General features: G+C 34.8%; 1 protein-coding gene across 1 annotated transcript; it reads right to left on the bottom strand.

The window, feature by feature from the left end:
• Positions 1–9,919: 9,919 nt before the first annotated feature.
• Positions 9,920–10,840, bottom strand: LOC308342667 (olfactory receptor 2AK2-like; the record flags this gene model as incomplete). Its single annotated transcript, XM_080803240.1, has 1 exon — positions 9,920–10,840. The coding sequence occupies one exon, from the start codon at positions 10,838–10,840 to the stop codon at positions 9,920–9,922; it is 921 nt and encodes a 306-aa protein (XP_080659366.1).
• Between the last annotated feature and the right edge of the window lie 12,947 nt (positions 10,841–23,787).

The raw sequence follows: 23,787 nt of genomic DNA, 5'->3' as shown, positions 1-23,787 counted from the left end.
TGTCAGAATTTTATAGGTAGCTGTCCATTTCGGCCAAAATTAATGGTCATATATACTGCTGTATAACTTACATATATAAGTGGTAATGAAAGGACCTAGGGGTAACATGGGTCATGTGATACCACAAACACTGCAGAGGCACGGTGAACATAGTTACAAAATGCATATGGACTCTGGCACTCTTTATCTGACCTATTTAGGCAGCCACCAAGGCTATTGCTTAACTTATAAAACCAACAAGATAAAGATTCGGGGAGTAAAAGTCTGACATCAGTCACCATTGAGAAAAAAAAAATTGCAATCTATCATCTTATATCCTCTTTTGAGTCAATTTCCGGCCCCAGAATTTATCCAGTGAAAAAGCCACCTGATGACCTGTAAGAAAGGTCCTACATACCACAATAATTGTATGTGGGCATTATGCCAATAAATTTGTAGTTGTATACCAGAATGGATTTGTCAGCTCAGTTTTTTTTTTTTTAAGATTTTATTTATTTATTTGACAGACAGGGATCACAAGTAGGCAGAGAGGCAGGCAGAGAGAGAGGAGGAAGCAGACTCCCTGCTGAGCAGAGAGCCTGATGTGGGACTCGATCCCAGGACCCTGAGATCATGACCTGAGCCGAAAGCAGAGGCTTTAACCCACTGAGCCACCCAGGTTCCCTGTCAGCTCAGTTTTGCATAACAAAACTCCATGGACTGCATACATTAAACATCAGATATTTCTTTTCTCAAGTAATGGAGGCTAGTAAGTCTAAGATCAAGTTACTCTCAATTAGGTTCTGTTAAATCTCTCTTTTCAGTTTGCAGAAGACTGCCTAACATGGTCTTCCATCATTACAAAAAGAAGAGGATAAATTCTGTTGTCTCTCAGAAGCCCATTAATCCTTTAGATCAAGGCGCTGCCCATTTGAACCAATTTAACCTTAAGTTCTTCTGTAACATTCCTATCCCCAAATCCCTATACATTTGCTATTACGGTACCCAACATAGAAATCTGGGAGGGTACAATATAGTCCAGAGTACAGAGCAAGGGCCCACTAGGGATAGCAAAGTCCTAAGATCGTTTGAGACCTGATGGTTACACTGTCTGAGCTCACACTAGGGGGCCATCTTTTATAATGGAGTGCTATTCTCACTAAAGTTGAACCATATTTTATAATGAAGTGCTATTTTCACTAATGTGAGAAATATGTGCTATCCATCACATTTACCTTTGTTTTTGGATAGAGGTCCAGGTTCCCAGTTCAGGAAAGATTCTTCTGTCAGAGACATATTAACTGTTCTTGTAAACCAAAAACTAGGTCTTCCAGCAGGTGTTTTGAGTTCCTCATACCAGCACACTTCCTGTGCACTGATTCCAAAGTAACTTTTATCATTATATTGGATGAAGAACATGTTTTATTATGTCTCATTGGCCACCATATACTGCATCATTAGTTTTTGCTGTGTTCAATGACTCATTAGTTGTGTGTGACACCCAGTGCTCATTGAACTGGTCATTCTTAATAGATGTATTCTCTGTAAAACAATCACATGATATACCTGCTATGTGCTATAGGAACTAACTTGTGTGCCTGGCATCCAAGAACCCACTCAATTTTGACTTCTGATTGAGTGTAGACATGGAATGTGCTATGAATTATCCTGTGCCCCCATATTCCCCTTCCCCTTTCAGGACTGAATTACTTGTTCCCCAAGTGCTAGCAGTGTTAGTAGCAGGCATTCTCAGCTAAGTCTTTCTCAAGCAATGGTTCTCAGTGGATAACACTGCTTAGCCTGAAGTCATGCTCCATCCCTTGGAACCACATTCTATCAATGTTCCTGTTAAAGAACAAAGAGGATCACTTTCACCACAGCAAGACAACTAAGAAAGAACAGGTCAGAACTTCTGGAACACATGAGAACTTCATTATAACTGCAACACAGTTCAATTGACTATGACCAATTGTGGTTCCTTCATTCTGAAAGATGTGATTCTAAGGGCACTCCACAATAAACTTCCAGCATGCCTATCCCTATCTCAAAATCTGCGTCCCAAGAATTGCCAAATATTCCCTGTGGATGGGAGAACAAAAGCAGAGTGATACTTATTTGTTTGTTTGTTTGTTTGTTTCCAGCTCCTGGCATGAGGCTTGTTGTCTCTGAATTCTGGCCATGTCTGAGCACCTGTTAGATGGATTTTTCCAAACAATCTCTCTACATCCCCACTTGTCTTCAAAAGGAGGGGTAGACAAAATATCCCCCTGTTCTTGCCAAAATGAGGATCTGGTGTAAACTTGCTTTGGTTTCTTTAAATTATGTACATATATTTAAAAATAGTCCTAAATAAATGTCATTTTAGACACTTAAATTAATGTCAGTTTAGACAGTTTAGAACTTCTGATAGAGTACGGAGTAGTATGTCCATTTTACCTTTTGACATGCACCTTCTCTGATCTTCATGTTCCTGCCATCTGGAAACCCATGCAACATTTGATCTATGTTGCACAAGGTCTACTCAGCATCCAAATGCAAAAGCATATTTAAAATATATGATGTGATTTCTTTTTTAACAAATAAATAAAAATTACTACACCTTGCCTGAGTTAAGCTATTACAATAATTTACATTTGTACAGAGATGGATTTCCTATAAACTATTCCATATATGTGTATATAAATAAATGTATGCATATATGCTTTTATAAATATATATATTTTAATTTTAACATATGTATTATTCCTTATGTTCCACATTTGAGTGAAACCATATTATAATTGTCTTTCTCTGCTTGGCTTATTCACTTAGCATAATCCCCCCCTAGTTCCATCCCTGTTGATACAAAAGTTGGGTATTCATTCTTTCTGATGGCTGAGTAATATTCCATTGTGTATATGGACCATTCCATTGTGTGTGTATATATATATATATACATATATACATATATATATATATCCATATATATCCATATATATATATATCCATGGATATATATATATCTCCATACATCTGTTGTAGGCATCCTGTTTCCTTCCACAGTTTCATATTATAGACATTGCTGCTTGAACATTGGGGTGACTGTGATCCTTCTTTTTACTACGTCTGTATCTTAGGACCACAGGGGAAGGGAGGGAAAACTGAATGGGAAGAAATCAGAGAGGTAGACAAAACATGAGAGACTATGGACTCTGGGAACAAAACTGAGTGTAACAGAAGGGAGGGGAGTGGGGCGATGGGGTAGACAGGTGATGGGTATTAAGGAAGGCACGTGTTGGGTTGTGCATTGGGTATTATACACACGTAATGAATGTTTGAACACTACAACAGAAACTTATGATGTACTATATACAGACTAACTGAACAAAATACTGAAAACAAAGCAAAACAAAAAGAAATTCTAGTAGACACATTAAAAAGGATTTTTTTAAAGTGATAAAAATAAATAAACTTGATAGAATCATGAAGAGCTGTTCATATAGCACTAGAGTCTAAAGTGATTGTTACAATAAGTGGAAACTGCTGTAGCTGGTTTCCATTGTCATGCATTTTACCACTTAGATATAAGTAAACACTGTAAAATAAAATATGATTATATAATTATATAATGATTATATAAATACAAATTCAATCTTATAAAAAAGTGATTCTGTTAAATTAAGCTGAAAAAGAAAAAAATGAACTGAATTGTACCATGAATTCCAACATTTTATCACTATCAGTGACTAACTCTTATCTCTAAATAACACATTATTTTAAAAATTATTATTTATTTATTTATTTATTTATTTATTTTAATTCTAATGTACTTAACATACAGTGTTTCAGGTGTACAATACTGTGATTCAATGCTTCTATACCTCACCCATTACCCATCATAAGAATCATACTCCTTAATCCACATCACTCATTTTACCTATTCCCTCACCCACCTCCCCTCTGCTAACCATCAGTTTGTTCTCTATAGATAAAATTCTGCTTTGTGGTTTCTCTCTCTCTCTCTTTTTCTCTCTCTGTTCCTTTGTTTTCTTTCCTAAATTCCACATGGGGTGAAATGTGGCATTTGTGTTTCTCTGCCTTATTTTGCTTAGCATAATACTTTCTTGCTCCATCCATGTAATTGAAAATGATAAGATTTCATTCTTTTTCATTGGCTGAATAATATTCCATCCACATATTCTTTATCCTTTTGTTAATTGATGATCATTCGGGATGCTTCCTGTATTTGGCTATTGTAAATAATACTGCAAAAATCATAGAGCTATATGCATACTTTTGAATTAGTATTTTTCTAGTTTAAGGGTATATACCCAGTAGTAGAATTGCTAGATCAAGGTATAGTTCCATTTTTATTTTTTTAGAAACTTCCATATTATTTTCCCCAGTGGCTGTACCAGTTTGCATTGAGAATCTTTTTTCTGCACATCACCTCCCAACACATTTTGTTTCTTGTATTTTTGATTTTAGCTATTTTGACAGGTGTGACATGATATCTCATTGCAGTTTTGATTTGAATTTATCTGATTATGAGTGAAGTTAAGAATCTTTCATATGTCTGTTGACCACCTGCACATCTTCTGTGGAGAAAATTCTGTTCATGTCTTCAGCACATTTTAATTGGATTATTCATTTTTCTTAATGTTAAGTTGTATAAGTTCTTTATATATTTTGGATATTAACCTTTTAACAGATATGTGACTAGCAAAAATCTTCTTCCATTCTGTAGGTTGCTTTTTAGTTTTGTTGATTGTTGATTTTACTGTACAGAAGCTTTTCATTTTGATGTCATCTCAAAAGTGTGTTCTTGGGGGCGCCTGGGTGGCTCAGTGGGTTAAGCCTCTGCCTTCGGCTTGGGTCATGATCTCAGGGTCCTGGGATCGGCCCCCGCATCGGGCTCTCTGCTCAGCGGGGAGCCTGCTTCTCCCTTTCTCTCTGCCTGCTGCTCTGCCTACTTGTGATTCTATCTCTCTCTCTGTCAAATTAAAAAAAAAAAAAGTGTGTTCTTGCTTTTATTTCCCTTGCCTCTAGAGAGATAGCTAGAAAGTGTTACTGTAGCCTATTTTAAAGACATTACTGCCTGTGTTCTCTTCTAAGGATTTTGTGTTTTCAGGTCTCACATTTAGATCTTCAATCCATTTTCAGCTGATGTTTTATTACAGTGTAAAGAAATGATTTAGGCATTTAAAAATGCCTCTTTTTGTCCTGTCACATTTCCTGTGACTCACCACTCTTTATATAATCTAATTATAAAATCACTGACATTTAACCATATCTATTATTCTTCATTTCCTTATGAACACTCTTGTGTCTTGTGAAGTGCTTATTAAATATTTGTATTATTTCCTTTGTCAATTCATCTTTTGTTACAGTGACCCTATCTGATGATTAGAAGAGTAAAAGAAGGGGCGCCTGGGTGGCTCAGTGGGTTAAGCCGCTGCCTTTGGCTCAGGTCATGATCTCAGGGTCCTGGGATCGAGTCCCGCATGGGGCTCTCTGCTTAGCGGGGAGCCTGCTTCCCTCCCTCTCTCTGCCTGCCTCTCTGTCTACTTGTGATCTCTCTTTGTCAAATAAATAAATTAAAAAAAAATAAAAAAAAGAAGAGTAAAAGAAGATACTTATCCTCCCCTACACAGATTTATTTTTGTACTGTTTTGCTTTTTTTTTTTTTTTCTGGTTTATACTCCTTATAATATAGATTTAAAGTAAAATCAAAGAACATTTCCTATAAAACAAAAATAGTTCACATGTATAAGAAATTTCAAACAAGGAAAACATTTGAAATTAAATAGTATTCAGATCCATTCAACCTTTTAAAGATTTTTTTTTTAATTTTTTTTGATAGAGAGTGACACAGTGAGAGAGGGAACACAAGCAGAGGGAGTAGGAGTGGGAGAACAGGCTTCCCAAGGCTCAGGGAGCCTGATGGGGGACTTTATCCCAGGACCTTGGAATCGTGACCTGAGCCGAAGGTAGATGCTTAACGACTGAGCCATCCTGGCGCTCCTGGGTCCATTCAGTTTTTAAGAATTAAAATTACCACTCTGAATTTTGGAGATCTTGACCATTGAGATAACATATATTTCTCTTACAAATGAAAATTGTTACAACCACTTTGGAAACAATGTGGCACAATTGCAAACCCATGATCTTTTTAATATCCTACAAACCAGTCATATACATATGCCCGGTATATGTTATTGTCTATGGGAAGCAGGGGTCACATACATAAATATTCATAAATGCACCATATATAATAGCACAAAACTGAAAGTTATCCATCTTACATCAATCAAAATATAAACAGATATTTAATAAAATTATAAAACAGAATTTTATCTGAGTAAAAAAAGAAGTATATAGTATATAATAAAATCTATAATATATATAATATATAATATATATATAGTAAAATAATGTCAAATGAAGAGAGGTTCTAAAAAAGGTGATGTAAAGCATAAGACATTTTTTATAAAGTTCAAAGCCCCCATGGCAAGCATTCCATAATTGTCCATGAATATATATTTGGTAATACTATAAGATAACAAGACAATTATAGTCTAGAAATTCAGAGCAATGGAGGAAACACAAGGACAGAATAGACATTCTGAAGAGATCTAACAATTTCTCTTTTTTTTTGACATTTTAACTTTATTTTATTTTTTCAGTGTTCCAAGATTCATTGTTTATGCATCACACCCAGTGCTCCATGCAATACATGTCCTCCTTAAAACCCATCACCAGGCTCACCCAACACCCCACTCCCCTCACCTCCAAAACCCTCAGTTTGTTTCTGAGTCTGCAGTCTCTCATGGTTCATCTCCCCCTCTGATTTCACCCAGCTCCCTTCTCCTCTCCTTCTCCCAATGTCCTCCATGTTATTCATTATGCTCCACAATTTCTAAAACATTTAACAATGTTTTAATTATTGGATTGGTGGTGGACTTACAGATGCATAGTGTATTCTAAACAAATAAGCTACATTAAGAAAAATATTTATGGGCCAAATACAGTAACTTATCTTGAACCAAGAATGAGTGGTCCTAACAAAATTTAAATTCTTATAGAATTTATTTATTTATTTTTTAATTTTTTATTTATTTTCAGCGTAACAGTATTCATTGTTTTTTCACCACACCCAGTGCTCCATGCAATCTGTGCCCTCCCTAATACCCACCACCTGGTTCCCCCACCCTCCCACTCCGCCCCTTCAAAACCCTCAGGTTGTTTTTCAGAGTCCATAGTCTCTCATGGTTCACCTCCCCTTCCAATTTCCCTCAACTCCCTTCTCCTCTCCATCTACCCCTGTCCTCTATATTATTTGTTATGCTCCACCAATAAGTGAAACCATATGATACTTGACTTTCTCTGTTTGACTTATTTCACTCAGCATAATCTCTTCCAGTCCTGTCCATGTTGCTACAAAAGTTGGGTATTCGTCCTTTCTGATGGAGGCATAATACTCCATAGTGTATATGGACCACATCTTCCTTATCCATTCATCCGTTGAAGGGCATCTTGGTTCTTTCCACAGTTTGGCGACCGTGGCCATTGCTGCTATAAACATTGGGGTACAGATGGCCCTTCTTTTCACTCCATCTGTATCTTTGGGGTAAATACCCAGCAGTGCAATTGCAGGGTCATAGGGAAGCTCTATTTTTAATTTCCTGAGGAATCTCCACACTGCTCTCCAAAGTGGCTGCACCAGTTTGCATTCCCACCAACAGTGGAAGAGGGTTCCCCTTTCTCCACATCCTCTCCAACACACGTTGTTTCCTGTCTTGCTAATTTTGGCCATTCTAACTGGTGTAAGGTGGTATCTCAATGTGGTTTTGATTTGAATCTCCCTGATGGTTAGTGATGATGAACATTTTTTCATGTGTCTGGTAGCCATTTGTATGTCTTTATTGGAGAAGTGTCTGTTAATAGCAAACACACAGTTGATACCAATGTGTCTCTAAAGTATTTCACAAAAATATGTATTTAAATTTAGCATCAAACCATTACTTCCCCCAACCCTTAAGCACCAAGAAGTTTCAATATTTGATTAGAATATTTGATATTAATACAACTGTTTATTTTTTTATTAAACATTTATCTTACCTATGACCAAACAGTTTTATTCCTAGGAATATAATAAAATAATTGAGTGCATGTTTCCACAAGAATATTTTTATGTAGGGAGGGATATTACATTTTTATTCATAATAGATGAAAATATCAAATGATCCTATGAAGGCAATCATAATATATTTGTACAATGGAGTTCAACTCAGCAATAAAAACAATAGCATTATTCCTTGTATTACCGAGGTATATAGCTTCTGTTAACATTGAAAAAAAAAAAAGAAGCTGGGAGCACCAGAGAAGTTATTGTTTGATTATATTAGTAAGGGTTTCCATTTAATGTTGATGGGAGTCAGAATAATGACCACTGTATAGTTCAGGTGTTAGTAGTGAAGGACCACTAAGGAAGTGGGTGATGGAAATGTTGTTCCTGTGGTTTTCCTCAATGGTGATAATAATGATTTCTTACTTCCAGTTGTTTATTACAATTGCTTAGCCCAATTATCTGCTATTCTTTTCTTTTTTTTTTTTTAAGGTTTTATCTTTAAGTAATCTCTACACCCAACCTGGGGCTAGAATTCACAATCCCAAGATAAGGGGTTTCATGCTCTACTGACTGAGCCAGTCAGGTTCCCCTCAATTCTCTGCTTTTCTAATTACCGCACACTGCACATCATAATCTCACCATATATCTCACTCAAATATCTGCTTTCCACTATCTCCAGAGACTGGCCAGTTCTTGCTACTCTACCATTACCACTTTTATCCAAGGCAGTATCTTTTAACAACTGTACTCCTGTAATGGAAACACAATTGTGATTTTCAGTTTTCTGTAGAACCACACCAATGCCTGCCAATTTTCTTGGATTAAAGCCCAAATGCTTACCATGGTCAACCTAACATTTTAAATCCTCCATTATTGTCACTCATTTCTACAATTTCTGTCTTTTTTCCATTAGCTTTGATGTTATACTTTGGTTTTCATTTACTTGCCATGCTTGTTTTCTCTTTAAGACATTTTCATTGGCTTCCTCCTATGCCTAGAGCATCCCTAATGAGAAATCCTTATGAATTATTAACTCATTTCAGTTCGATTTTTGACCAACTATCATTCTCATGGTTGTCCCTACATTGGACTATTTTATATAAAACCAGAAAACTCTCTCACTTTCTCTAAGCCTATTTTTAACTTTTTTTTTTCCCCTAGTAGTTACTACTGGTTGATGTACTCCCGATTTTTCAAGTCTGTTTTGTTTTGTTTTATCTTATTTTATCTTATCTTATCTTACTTTATTTTGCTTTATTTTATTTTATTTATGTCCCTCTACATTGGAAGGAAATCTTAATGAGATCAGAGCATTCTGTCAGTTCTTATCATTGTTTACTGCCATATCACCAGTGTCGATACTAGCACAACAGACACAATTATAACCTTACATCACTTTTGAGTGAATGCAGAAATGAGTGAACTATTTACAGTGAAATATATTACAGTTTCCTTATTATACTTTTAATATCATGTGCTTGAGTATAATATATTTCCTACTCACTACATTCAGACATTAAGGAGGACATAACAAAATATATGTTTTGAGATGCAAACATTGAGTTAACAGTTGAAATGTATTCCTAGAAGCCAAATACTGTTGACAATAACACCATTTTTTCCAGGTTTCAGTTTAGAAAAGCATGTAGCTTCAATAACTATGATTAAGCCATCCTGAAATGAGCAGGAATCAATATATTTATCAATTTATTGCATAAATATTCTTTAGATTAACATATTCCAAAACAGTATTCTAAGTAAATTTATCTATATTGGTCAATCTCAATCAATAAGGGGTTCCTAAAGTGACATTTCCTGTACAAATATCAATTATGCCAACAGTCTTTTCAGGGCACCAGTAACCTCTTTATTTCTCAGGCTGTAGATGAATGGATTCAGAAGAGGTGTGATGATGGTGTAAAACACTGCTACTGCCTTATCCTGTTCTGGAGAATGCAAGGAATGTGGCCTTGCATAAGTGGAAAGGGTAGTCATATAAAATAGGCTTGCCACAATTAGGTGAGAGGAACAAGTGGAGATAGCTTTTGTCTGTCCTTTACCTGAGCTCACCTGGAACACCACAGTAAGTACACAGGCATAGGAAGCTAGAATGGCCATGAATGGTAGCAGCAGAATAATAAGCCCACTCAGGAGGATTGTATGCTCATACTGGGAAGTATCCTGACACACCAGTGGTAACAGAGATGGAACTTCACAGAAAAAGTGGTTAACAATGCGAGACCTACAAAATGGAAGTTGAAAAGCATATAGCGTATGCACTAAAGCATTGATAGAACTACTGCCCCATGCACATGTGACCATGAACCAACAGATATTCTTGTTCATAAGTACAGGATAGTGTAAAGGGTGACAGATGGCTATGTATCGATCATAGGACATGAAACCAAGGAGAAGGGCTTCAGTTCCACCAAGTGCCAAGAATACAAATGCTTGAATTTCACAACCTAAAAATGTAATGGTCTTACTCTTTGTCAGGAAGTCAGTGGTCATCTTGGGCACGGTGGTGGAGATGTACATCATGTCAATAAAGGAGAGCTGACTGAGTAAGAAGTACATTGGAGTGTGGAGTCTGATGTCCAGCTGAATGAGAAGGACCAGTACGATATTCCCCATCAGAGCCACTGAAAAGAGGGTTACAATGGCAACAAAGAGGAAAATGTCCATTTGACCGTATTGGAAAAGACCAGAAAGTATAAAATCTGTTTCTACACTTTGATTTCCCATCTTCATAGTTTAAACTGAAACACATCAGAACATATAGTATCCCTAGATTCCATGAAAGTCCTTTAAGGGAAAAGAAAGTGATTATTATTACATGCTTTTATTGCCTCCATAGCATTTTCTCAGCGAAATGAAATTTCAAGACCATACACCACTTCTATTTTCTTCTTTAATGAGGGGAAAACAAATTATCTTATTACAGCAACTTTCAGAGAATAAGTCCTGTATGATCAGAGTTTAGTCAAAATCGTTACACACAGGGCACATTTTAAAGAATGTAAGGTTGCTCAATTTCCCTTAGCCTTCACTTTTTTTTTCTTTTAATCAGTAGATGAATTAATCCCAATCAATTTCCTAATGATTTTATGGGCATCATAAAAGTAATTTAAATTTCTGTCCAGTTTGTAAAATATATGTTTCCTCATCTTATTTTATTTTGGAAAAGTACAGAATACTTAGGCCTTTTGTTAAGTATTAAAAAAGTTCTTTATTCTGGGTTCCTTCCATCTCTGAATCCAAGGATAATACTGTAGTAAGTACTTGAACCATTGAATGCTATAAGAAGTTCTCCATAATGTTAAATCACTCAACTTTAGTCTATAACAGCTATAATAATGTATAAATACAAAACATTTCAATAATTATAGAATACTTAGGCCTTTGTAAAACATATACATATTTTCTAATCAGGTTTTTTGCCAGTTCTGTTTCCAAAAAATAATACTATGCTAAATATTAAAAACATTGAATGCTGTAAAAACATTTCCATAAATATGAAGAAGTTAATTTTAAGCTATACAACATTTAATGTGTTATAAATCAAGAAAATATTTCTCCGGATAGATGAGGAACATGTGCCAAAGTTAAAGTTGCAATTAGAGGCATGTAAAATATATCATGCATCTTCTTTCCCCCAAAAGAAAAAACATTACTCGCAGAATCCTACTACAACTTCCAGGATGCATTTCTACATACAGTTAAAATTCCTAATGAGTGGCTCAATTCACTTTAATAAAAGATAAACATTGAGGAATGACAGCTTGTATGATATTATGTTCACTAATATAACTTAAAACTTACAATTCTCAATCCTAAATAAATATAATTACAATATACCTCTGGTGTATTAAGCAATGGCTTGGAAATTCAATATGAGCAAAGTAATTAAGAATAACACTATCTTAAACACTTTTAAGAACAACACTATCTTAAAGTATATGTAATCCAAACCCAGAAATTTTGGTATGAAAGAAGTATCAATATTAAAATTTAGAATCATCATGGAAGATTCAAGAGCAAATTAAATAGGAGATCCATAAACTGAAAGTTGAAAACTTATACCAAAACAAATTTAACTAATAGGCAATTATATTTGTAGTTATTTTCATCATAATAAAACCTCTTCTAATTTTTATCACAGCTGACACATATTCCCACATGATCATCCCCCAACTTCCCCTGAATTTTAAATTCTTCTTTATTAAAATATTTAATGTCAATTTTTTAAATTCAAAAGTGTCAGATAATCATATCCGCAGATAGAAAATAAAGAAATGAGTAGGAATGAAAGCTTAACATATAGAAACTATGTCATCTCCTTAATATCATTAGGCAGTGAGAAGGTAAATATCAAAATGAAAGTATTAATAATAACCAGGACTCATCTGAAAGCATAGAACTTACAAAACACTTTATTGTAATAGAACTGCGTAAAATGCTAACCATGTATTTTTATATTCTGAAGTACTTTATCTATTTTACACACATTAATTATTTGAAAAATATTGTTGGATATAAATTAGAGATAAGCATAATGCAAAATGTTGAGTTTTGGGTTTTTTTAGATTTCATTTATTTATTTGACAGAGAGAGAGATCACAAGTAGACAGAGTGGCAGGCAGAGAGAGAGGGAGAAAGAGGCTCCCTGCAGAGCAGAGAGCCCGATGCGGGGCTCAATCCCAGGACCCTGAGATCATGACCTGAGCTGAAGGCAGAGGCTTAACTCACTGAGCCACCCAGGTGCCCCAAAATGTTAAGATTTAAATAAAAAAGAATACACGTTTACTAGCCCAATAAAAAATACAAGGATATTCCAGGGTCATGTTCCCTGAAGTAAGAGATACACAAGATACAGACTGCTATGAAATTCCAGTCCTATCTCACTGTGGCAAGGTGCCCTCTACCCCCTTTGTCCTTGTAAACCTGTGATGATTCAATTTAACATGAGTTAAAAAAAAAAAAAAACCCTCAAATAGTTACCTCTATGTTCTTTTTACAAATCGCTTGAAAAACATGTTAATTGGTTGGAGCACTGGGTGTGATACATAACCAATGAATCTTGGAACACTGAAAAAATAAAATGAAATTAAAAATGTATTAATTGAATAGCCATCTTATAAATAGTCCCAATTGAAAATATGCCCATGTCAGAAGCAAAAGATTATTTACTCTACATAATCATCAAAATGAAACACATTTACATAAACAGTAGGTCTGAGAGTAATTTCCTGTTTTCTTTTTAATGTAAGTTGCATTAAACTCATCAAGGCATTCTAATTTCTTTTGACTTACTTCAGAGGACTCAGAAGAGTAAACACCTTTTGATCTGTGAGTGAGTTGTACTGTGAAGGCTTCTTTCACCAAGCCATGCTTATGAAACTAAAGGAAGACATTAATGTAAAACATTATGTTTCCTTCTAGATGATCAAACATATAGATTGTCATTAATTTTATAAAATCATTAAAGATAATTTCCCTTGAGGCATATAGACCCTTATAGAACTCTGTATGTCATTCTTCTAGAATTTTGCTCTTAAAATAAAACATTGAAAATGGAATGAAAGATATATCTGCAATAGTATATGTAGAAAAGATTCCTAACACTGACATGAGGGTTGTAATTAGAGTTGCAGCAATCCCTTCTTTAATAAACTTAGAGTATTTTTTGATCATCTATATAAAAGAGTTACACAGGCAAAATCACATATATTCTGAAAAATTGAGATATTGAATGTGGCATATCTGAAGAATACCCCCCAAAAAAAAATTCCAAAAGAAGTAAAAAAATGCGTAAGTCTCTACTACCAGTGTTTAAGTTTATTGGTGATGTTTTTGCCTTTGAAAATAAGTCTTCAATCATTTAGTATGACAAATTCAGTAGAAAGTATAATGAAAAGATACACATTCATTACCTTCCCCTGTAAGATTTGGAACATTTCTGGGCAAATGGGCTGGCTCCCTAATCATGGTAGAGACTCATATTTGATTTCCAACAGCCCCTTTGGGAATACTTGGTTTCTAGTCCACAATTAATCACATTGTACCATTGCATATGATGTATTTTTATAGTTGAGGTCAGTCTGCCAAAAGAAAATAAAATTGAGCTCCAGGCAAAAGCTCAAATATATTTATTAAAATGAAAATAAATCACCAGAGTTGTCTGATAGGATTTCAGGAAATAGTACTTCACTATAATTTACATTTAAAATATGCATACAAGGGGTGCCTGGGTGGCTCAATGGGTTAAAGCCTCTGCCTTTGGCTAGGGTTGTGATCTCAGTGTCCTGGGATCAAACCTCACATTGGGATCCTTGCTCAGCGGGGAGCTTTCTTCCCCCTTTCTCTCTGCCTTCCTCTCTGCCTCCTTGTGATCTCTCTCTCTCTCTCTGGCAAGAAAATAAATACAATCTTTAAAAAAATAAATAAAATATACATATGAATTCATCTCCACATAATTAATAGCCACCTACATGAACTTTGATTATTTTTGTATACAAAATAGGAAAGAGTTGCTGAGGAAGTATATGACACAGGGGATATCTAATTAAACAGTGCATTTTCCTTGATACAACAATCTTAAGAATATCAACATGGTTATGGAAGTAGGATACAGGTTTTCACAATTCAAAAAGGAGTAAACTATGTACAAGCTCATAGAGAGTATTAAATAATAGCATGATGTTTGCCTTATATTTTCTATAGCAATAATATTTAATTATTTAATTAATAGAAAATAAAATGAAGTTGTATTTTAACCTGTCAACCCCTGAATTTCATTGGATGATATAGGCCAAACTCATGTACTCATATATAAAAGGATAAGGAGAGGAAACACAAACAAACAAACAAACAATGCTGAAATAACTTAAACATCAAGGTAATGTAGTTTAGTGTTCACAGAGAACATACACATGCACTGCTGGGTATTTACCTCAAAGATACAGATATAGTGAAAAGAAAGGTCATCTGTACCCCAATATTCATAGAAGCAATGGCCACAATTGCTAAACTGTGGAAGGAGCCAAGACACCCTTCAACAGATGAATGGATAAAGAAGATATGGTCCATATATATATATGGTGGAATATTACGCCTCCTTCAGAAAGGATGAGTACCCAACTTTTGTATCAACATGGATGGGACTGGATGAGATTATGTTGAGTGAAATAAGTCAAGCGAGAAAGTAAATTATCATATGGTTTCACTTACTTTTGGAGCATAAGGAATAGCATGGATGACATTAGGAGAAGGAAAGGAAAAATGAATTGGGGGAAATCAGAGGAAGAGATGAACCATGAGAGACTTTGGACTCTGAGAAACAAACTGAGGGTTTTGGAGGGGGGAGGTGGGATGGGTGAGCATGGTGGTGGGTATTAAGGAGGGCACATATTGCGTGGAGCACTGGGTAAGGTGCATAGACAATGAATCTTAGAACACTGGAAAAAAACTACACAGATCTACTTTACCCTTTCCTTATTTTGAATGTAAGTTATTTCAGTGAATTAAGACTAAAATGAGGGTGTATCTTCTATCCTCATTCCCCCAATTATTTTACATGTAAAATTTAGTGACTCTTACTTTCTATAAAGTGACTTAGTTGTGAAAAGGCTTTCTCCACAAAGAAAATGTCAGCAATAAATCATGCATGCTTGTCCTTAGAAGGGAAAAAAAGGAATTATGTAATTCAGATCTCAGCTTTTAAATAAAGTTTGAATCCCATAAGTCATCAACACTTACATCAAGGTTAGTCATTGCTGGAAATAACTTAAGACTATCATGGGACAAAACTACAATTTCACAATCCTGAAATGGACAGTCTTTGGTGCTTTCTTTAAGAAAAAAAATACAATGTTCAGTTAAAATAGGATCTTTGGGAGGGTCTGTACAAGCCAATGGCCCTAAATCTGATGTCTTTACTACCTTTGAGATAATTCCCAGAGTCCACAGTCTCTCATGGTTCCTCTCCACCTCCAAAAAACAAACTCAGAGTTTTAGAGGGGAGGAGGGTGGGAGGATGGGTGAGTCCAGTGGCGGATATTAAGGAGGGCACGTATTGCATGGAGCAATAGGTGCTATACACAATGACTCATTGAACACTACATTGAAAACTAATGATGTGGGGCACCTGGGTGCTCAGTGGGTTAAGCCTCTGCCTTAGGCTCAAGTCATGATCTCAGGGTCCTGGGATTAAGCCCTGCATTGGGCTCTCTGTTCAGCAGGGAGCCTGCTTCCCCCTCCCCCTCTGCTTGCTTCTCTGCCTACTTGTGATCTCTCTCTCTCTCTCTCTCTCTCTCTCTGTCAAACAAATAAATAAAGTCTTAAAAAAAAAGACTAATGATGTATTGTATGGTGGCTAACATAACAATAAAAAAAGATAATTCAACATCTAAATTTAGATCTAATACTTTTAGTAATGGTGCTATTTGTTATTTTTTTAATTTGAACTTGACATTGTTTGCAAAAATTATTTTAAATGTATTATAAGTAACAGATGTAAATTACTTAGGATTGTTATGAAAAGGTCAGAGTCTGGCTCAAAACAAAACAAAGCAAAACAAACAAAACAAAACGTTCCCATGTTATAAAAATGGGTGTGTGCCCTTAATTTTCCAACATTTAGCCAGAGAGTCGAAGTGGAATGTGCTGATGGAATGGAAATAAGAAAGAATGTCTTACCAGCATAAATAGGATAATCAGAATTGTTTGTTTTCTTTTTTCTGAGGTTTGTTCCCACTTTTCTATTGTGAATGGTGATGGTACATAGAGCTGAGGATGATTTTAGATAATTAAATCAATAAGTGTAGGCAAGCAATTCACAATATTGTCTGGCACAGAACACCCAATAAATACTTCTTTTTAAGTGTTGTTTTTGCTGTTATTATTCTCTTTTTCTGATTACCATTCTGCATAAACGAAGGTGGATTCAGAACGGAGGCATGTCCTTCATTGCTTTGCTCTAGTGTGTATGCAAACCCTTCAATAGTTGTCTTAGTGCAACCTAGTTCTATTTTATTTAAGGTTTTATTCATTTATTTATGAGACAGTGAGAGAGAGCATGAGTGGTGGCTGTGGAGAGCAGAGGGAGAGGGAGAAGCTGACTCTCCACTGAGCAGAGAGCCAGACTTGGGGCTCAATGCCAGGGTCTTGGGATCATGGCCTGACCTGAAAGCAGGCATTTAACCTACTGAGTGGCCCAGGTCCTGGTGATATACAGTTTATGTGTCTGTGGATCCAGTGGGAAAATTGCTTTCAAGGTAGATCCTTTTTTTTTTCTTTCTTCCCACTATCAAAGACATGGCATGGTGATGGCAAAGAACTATCATTCACAGTAACAAACACTGAGCCATCAAATAAGTGTTTAGCCTACTGATTCCACTGAAATGAGTTAGAAGAAAATTGCAGTGCCTTGGTGAATGTATTCATGTTTACAAGTAAAACCTTCCAGTAGTCTCAGAAACTATATTTAAATGAATGTGTTTTATATCAATGATTATGCAGACTGAATTATATACATTTTTAATATGCCTGTATATTTTATTTCAGATATTTCTGACCTGGCTGAGTCATACAGATATTATGTAAATGATTTCTGGAAATAGAATATAGAGTTATGCTTTTGAGATTTATTTGATCTTATATTGACTTTGAATCATCCCAGAGCTATAAGGACAAAGGAGTGGGGAATGAATACATGAATGAATAATAAATAAATAAACAAAGTGTGTTTGATCCAAATCAGAACCTTTATAAAGAGTAAAGTGTCAATATTAAAATTAGATACATCATAAAATATTTGAGAAGGAAATATGAGATCCATAAACTGAAAATTTAAAGTTCATACCTAAACAACTTTATCTAACACAGAAGCATATTTGTAGTTATTATCATTATAATAAAAATTCTGATCTTTATCACACCTGGCATGTATTTCCATACTGTTGTTCTCCAATGTTCCCTGAATATTCAATTCTACTTTATTAAAACATTTATTGTCCATTTATTTAATTTAAAAGTGTCAGATAAATCATGTTAGCAGATAGAAACTAAAGAAATGAGTAGGAATTAAAGCCAAGCATATAGAAACTATGCTCTCTACTTCATAATACTAGGCAGTGATAAGGTAAATATCAAAATGATATTATTAATAAAAACCAGGACTTGTTTGAAACCATACCACTTACTTAATACTTTATTGTAATAAAACCGCATCAAATTCTCACCATGTATTTTTATTTTCTGAAGTCCTTTACCTATAGTACACACATTTATCATTTCAAAAATATTTGGGGATATAAATCAGTGATAAGCATAATGTAAATATTAAGATTTAAATAAGAAAGAATACACATGTTCACTAGCCCAATCAAGAACACAAGGTTATTCCAAGGTTATGCTTTTTAAAGTAGGAGATACATATTGCTATTAAACTCAGATCCTATCTCACTATGGCAAGATGACCTCCAACCCCACTGTCCATGTAAACCTGTGATGATTCAAATTTAATCTGATCAAACAAATCTCAAATACTTACACCCATGCTCTTTTTATAGATCATTTAAGAAATATGTTAATTGTAAAGCTGTCTCAGAAATAGTCCCAACTGAGTTATGCACATGTCAGAAGCATAAGAGAATTCACTCTACATAATCATCAAAATGAAATGCATTTCCTTAAATAATATGTTTGAGACTAATTGCATGTTTTATTTTTTAAATGTAAGTTGAGTTAAACTCATGAAGGCACTATAATTTATTTTGACCTCAGAGGACTCAGCAGAATAAGCACCCATTTGATGTGTGTGTTTGTTACTGTGAAGACTTCTTTCACCAAGTCATGTCTATGAAACAAAAGAAAAAGATAGTCACATAAAATACTCTTTTCTTCTAGATGATGAGACATATCAATTGTCTTTAATTTTATAAAACAAGTAATCTAAATGCCATTTCAGATGAGACATAAAACCCTATATATAGTTCTGTATCTCATTCTTCTAGAATTTTATTCTTAAAATAAAAAGCTATATCTGCCATAAAACATGTAGAAAGAATTCCTAAAAATCTACATGATGGTAGTAATTACAGAGTTGCAGCAACTCCTTCTTTAATAAAAACTTTAATAAACCTGTATGAGTTCTCCAGGCAGAACCTCATATATTCTGAATAATCAAGCTATTGAATGTAGCATATTTTCATAATAAAAAAACCTTCCAAGGGAAACCTAAAAATGTTTGTGTCTCTAATTTGAAGCACATTTTAGGAAATGTTAATGTACTCTCAGTATGTAAGTTTAATGGTGATGTTTTTTGCCTTAGAAAATAAGTCATCAGGAGATCCTGGCTGGCTCAGTCTTTAAGCATATACCTTTGGCTCAGGTCATGATCCTAGGGTCTTGGAATCTAGCCTCACATCAGGCTCACTGCTCAGTAGAAAACCTGCTTCTCCCTCTCATACTCCCTTGCTCATGTTCCCTCTCTCACTATCTCTCTGTGTCAAATAAATAAATAAAATCTTTAAGAAAAAGAAAGAAAATAAGTCTCCAGTCATTTAGTATGGCAAATTCACAAGAAAGTATAATTTAAAGATACAAAGTCATTTTCATCTCTTTATGTAAGATTTTTACTCTTTGAAGGCAAGTGGGCTGACTGCCTAATCATGATGGAGACTCGTATTTTTTTTTTTCCAGCAGCCCTTTTGGGAAAACGTGGGCTCTAGTCCACAATTACATACATTATATATATATGGCATATGATGATTTTTTAGAGCTGATGTCAGTGTGCCAAAAGAAATGAAAATTGAGTTCCAGGAAAAAGCTCAAGTATTTTTGCTAAAATTAAAATAAATCTCCAGAATGTCTGATAGGGTTTCAAGAATTATTATTTTATGGTACTATACCTTTAAAATATGCATAAGAATTTGATCTCCAGATAATTAATAACCAACTGACACAGTTTATTTTTGTGCACACAATATGTAAGATTTTCTGAGGAATTATGTGACACAGGGCATGTGTAATTAAACAATGCATTTTCTTTGATGCAACAATCTTAAGAATATCAGCATTGTTATGGAAATTTCCATTCTTTCCATAATGGAAAATCCCATTCCAAAATTCCACAAAGAATAATTTAAATAATAGCATGTATGCTCCTTATCTTTTTTTATAACAATAATATTTACTTATTTATTTATTTATTTACTTACTTATGCCTCATGTTCCGATCATGATCCCAGGGTCATGAGATTGAGCCCCACATTGGTCTCTCTGCTCTGTGGGGAGCCTGCTTTGCTCCTCTCTCTCTCTGTCTGCCTCTCTGCTTACTTGTGATCTCTGTCTGTCAAATAAATAAATAAAATCTAAAAACAAAATTGTTAAAAAAGAAAAAAAAAACATAAATTAAAATGAAGTTGGAATTTAACCTTTTAACCTCCTGATTTTATTGGATGTGATATGGCAAACTCCTGTGCTCAGATATAATTAAAAAAAATAGGCTGAGAGCCATATGTCTTTTGATGTGAGTACTTAGCCCATTTAATTTCAGAGTAACTATTGAAAGATATGAATTTAGTGTCATTGTATTGCATGTAAATTCCCTGTTTCTGTATACTGTTTTTCTTTCTTTCTATGTTACTCTTGGGATCTCCACTTAGATTATCCACCTTAATATTTCTTCCAGGACTAAGACACATATTATTTCATTTTCTGTCTTTTCTGGAAGCTCCTTATCTCTCCTTCCATTCCGAATGACAGCCTTGCTGGATAGTTTTCTTGGCTGCATATTCTTCCCATTTTGTACCCTGAATATATCATGCTATCCCTCTCTGGCCTGCCTGGTCTCTGTGGATAGGTCTGATCCTAGTCTGATGTTTCTCCCACTGTAGTTTAAGAGCTTCTTGTCTTGAGCCAATTTCAGAATTTTCTCACTTTGTCTAATATTTCCAAGCTTCTCTATTATATGTTGGGGTAATTATCTATTTTTACTGATTTTGGAAAGGATCCTCTCTAAACACTAGACAAATCTGAAGAGGTCAGAAAACAAAACAGAAAAGCAAACAACAACAACAACAAAACAAAGCGGGGAGAAAATAATGTCATAGGGTGGACAAAACAGGGTGATCCACTTGGTCCTGAGTTAATTTTGGTCTTGTGTGAGCAGACACTAAATCCCAAAATTGTAAATAAAGCAAATATATATAGCTAAATTCAAGAGATCAGATGAAATGAGGTCCACTACTCTTCTGTTATTTTGCCTCTCCTGGCACCTACAGACTTTAGAAGTAGGGCTTGTTGAGTATTTATCTCAAACCTGAATGCCAGGCTTCAACAATTCATATATATATATATATATATATATATATATATATATATATAAAATGCTTCAGCATTTTTAATTGACCTCAACCATTTTAGTATATTTAAACTTTGTTATCCTCAATATACTCATACTTTGATCGAAGTGTGATTTCACTAAATATTTTATTTCTTTAGTTACTTTAAGATAAACAAATTGAGTTAAACCTTCATTGGGATGGAATAAAAATAGTTTATCATCATCAAATTAATACAAATAACAATAAAAGTAAACATGAAATGTCTTTCATTAATTAATCACTTTGTTCATTTTGCTTAACATTTCACTTTCATGTTCTTATTTTAATGATTACAATAACCTGATGAAGTATATTGTGTTCTCACTTTTGAAAAAAGGAATTAAGTGTATTGACACAAAATTCATGGTTCCCTTTCACACAGATCTGAATTCAGTTGTCTGATTTTAGACAGCTTGCAGTTAGGAAAGGGCAGTTGTGAAAGGAGGACTGGGCATTCACAACATCCCTCATAGGCACACAACACACAAACCCATGTGACTTAAACATCCTTTCCCTTCTTAAAGAACAGGATATTGTCAGTGAAGCCCCTATGTTGGGTTTAAATAGGTAAGAATTTCTGGGGGAAATTGTCTTTACATTGGAACATGAATTCTGACACCAGAACTTCAGGACTTGAATCCTTGGTTAAGTCAGATAACTTGGGTATGTTGTCTGATCTTGTGGGACCACATAGATCTTCAGTGATAATTAACAACTATAAGATGTTAACCAATTCTAGATGCTTAAAATCTTGTCTGATATTCAAAAAATATTCACTAATATATAGCTGCCATCATAATTATATGTAAGACCAGTAAATTAACTGTTTTGTTATGTTTACTTTCATATGTAGTTTATTTAGCTATCATTTAATTGACTTATGAACCTAACAAGAATAAAAATAAGTATGATCACTTATATAAAACAAGTTCATCTTTTTATGTGTCTCTCCATAGTAGGCTATATGTGGGATAAGTAGGTTCATTCATTCACTCTGAAAACATCCAGGAGACTGTCAATGCTGCACCAGTGAAGTTGCTCTAGTGTCCTTCCTTGAACTTCTGATATGAGACAGGCCATGCACAGTTCCTTTAACAGACAGTGTGCTGTCAGGCCTTGAAAAGTGGGTATAAAATATGCTCAGAAGAAAGTGTATAATGGGAAAGGGTTCAGAAATGTAGGGTTTTTTTTTTTTTTAGTTTTTTTTTTTTTTAACAAATTCTTCATCACACTTTATTCAATCAATCTGAAATACTTAATAAGTCTGAATTTATTCAATCTGAACTCCCTTCTCCCTTTGACACCAGGATTTTTTCTACTGTAGATAAAGAATGCTTGCCTGTCCCAGTGTCCCCACCCCACTTCACACAAATGATTTCTTCATGTTCCCTTGCCAGCTCTCCTCTGGAAACACAAGACACTCATGTAACCCATCACAGGGTAGATACTTTATCCTCCAGAAGCTACATGATACAGGACTTCACCTTGGTAGGTGTCCTCCCTTCTTTTGTCCTCCCAAATGATTTGTCCCACTCATACTGGCAAACTCTCAGCTGCTTTGAAGCAAATTCCTGTATGGGGCATAACCCCATGCCTCTTGGTCATCCTGGAGGAAGTGACATTGCAACAGACATGCAAATGGTGTTAGCAATTGCTAGGCACCAATAAGAAAGGGCTTGCTGGTATCTTGTGGGGAGCCAGTCAGACAAGTGTGTTAGATGTGAAAGAACTCACCAATGTTCTGTCCTATGTGGTGTGAAATTGGTAAAGTTTAATGAAGCCAGAGAAGAAGACCTTTGGGAGACATTAAAGGCCAGGCCAGGAAAGGATCAGCAGGTCACATTCAAGATGTGTAGAGCAAACATAAACTTAGTGCAGCTTTAGATCATGCAGGATACACTGACAGAGTTGCCCAATTCTACACAAAATGATAAGAAAGGAGCAAGGATATTTTTACATCAAGCCCTAGATATGGGAAGGCTTCAAAGACCTTAGAAATGGTGGGAATGACTGTTTATGTGTAAGAAAAAATATGGGTTTGGAAAAGATGCAGGAAAGACAATGTCATGAAAATATAAATAGTTCCAATGGAAATGGGAACTAGAGATAAGTTCCCAAAAACAAAATCTTTGTTTTTTTTTGTTTGTTTGGATATTTTACTATTTTTAATGTAAATTTAATAGAATGTGCTTATTGCATAACCTAGCAGATTATCTGCATGCTCAAAACAGTGCTCCAGAAAGAATAAACTTGACTACACAAAATATCTATTCATAAAGGAAGATATTGAAGGCAGACATTTATTTGAAT

This window comes from Martes martes (genome assembly GCF_963455335.1).
Source record: "Martes martes genome assembly, chromosome: 5".
Taxonomy (NCBI): Eukaryota; Metazoa; Chordata; class Mammalia; order Carnivora; family Mustelidae; genus Martes; species Martes martes.
This window is presented reverse-complemented; position numbering and strand designations above follow the sequence as displayed.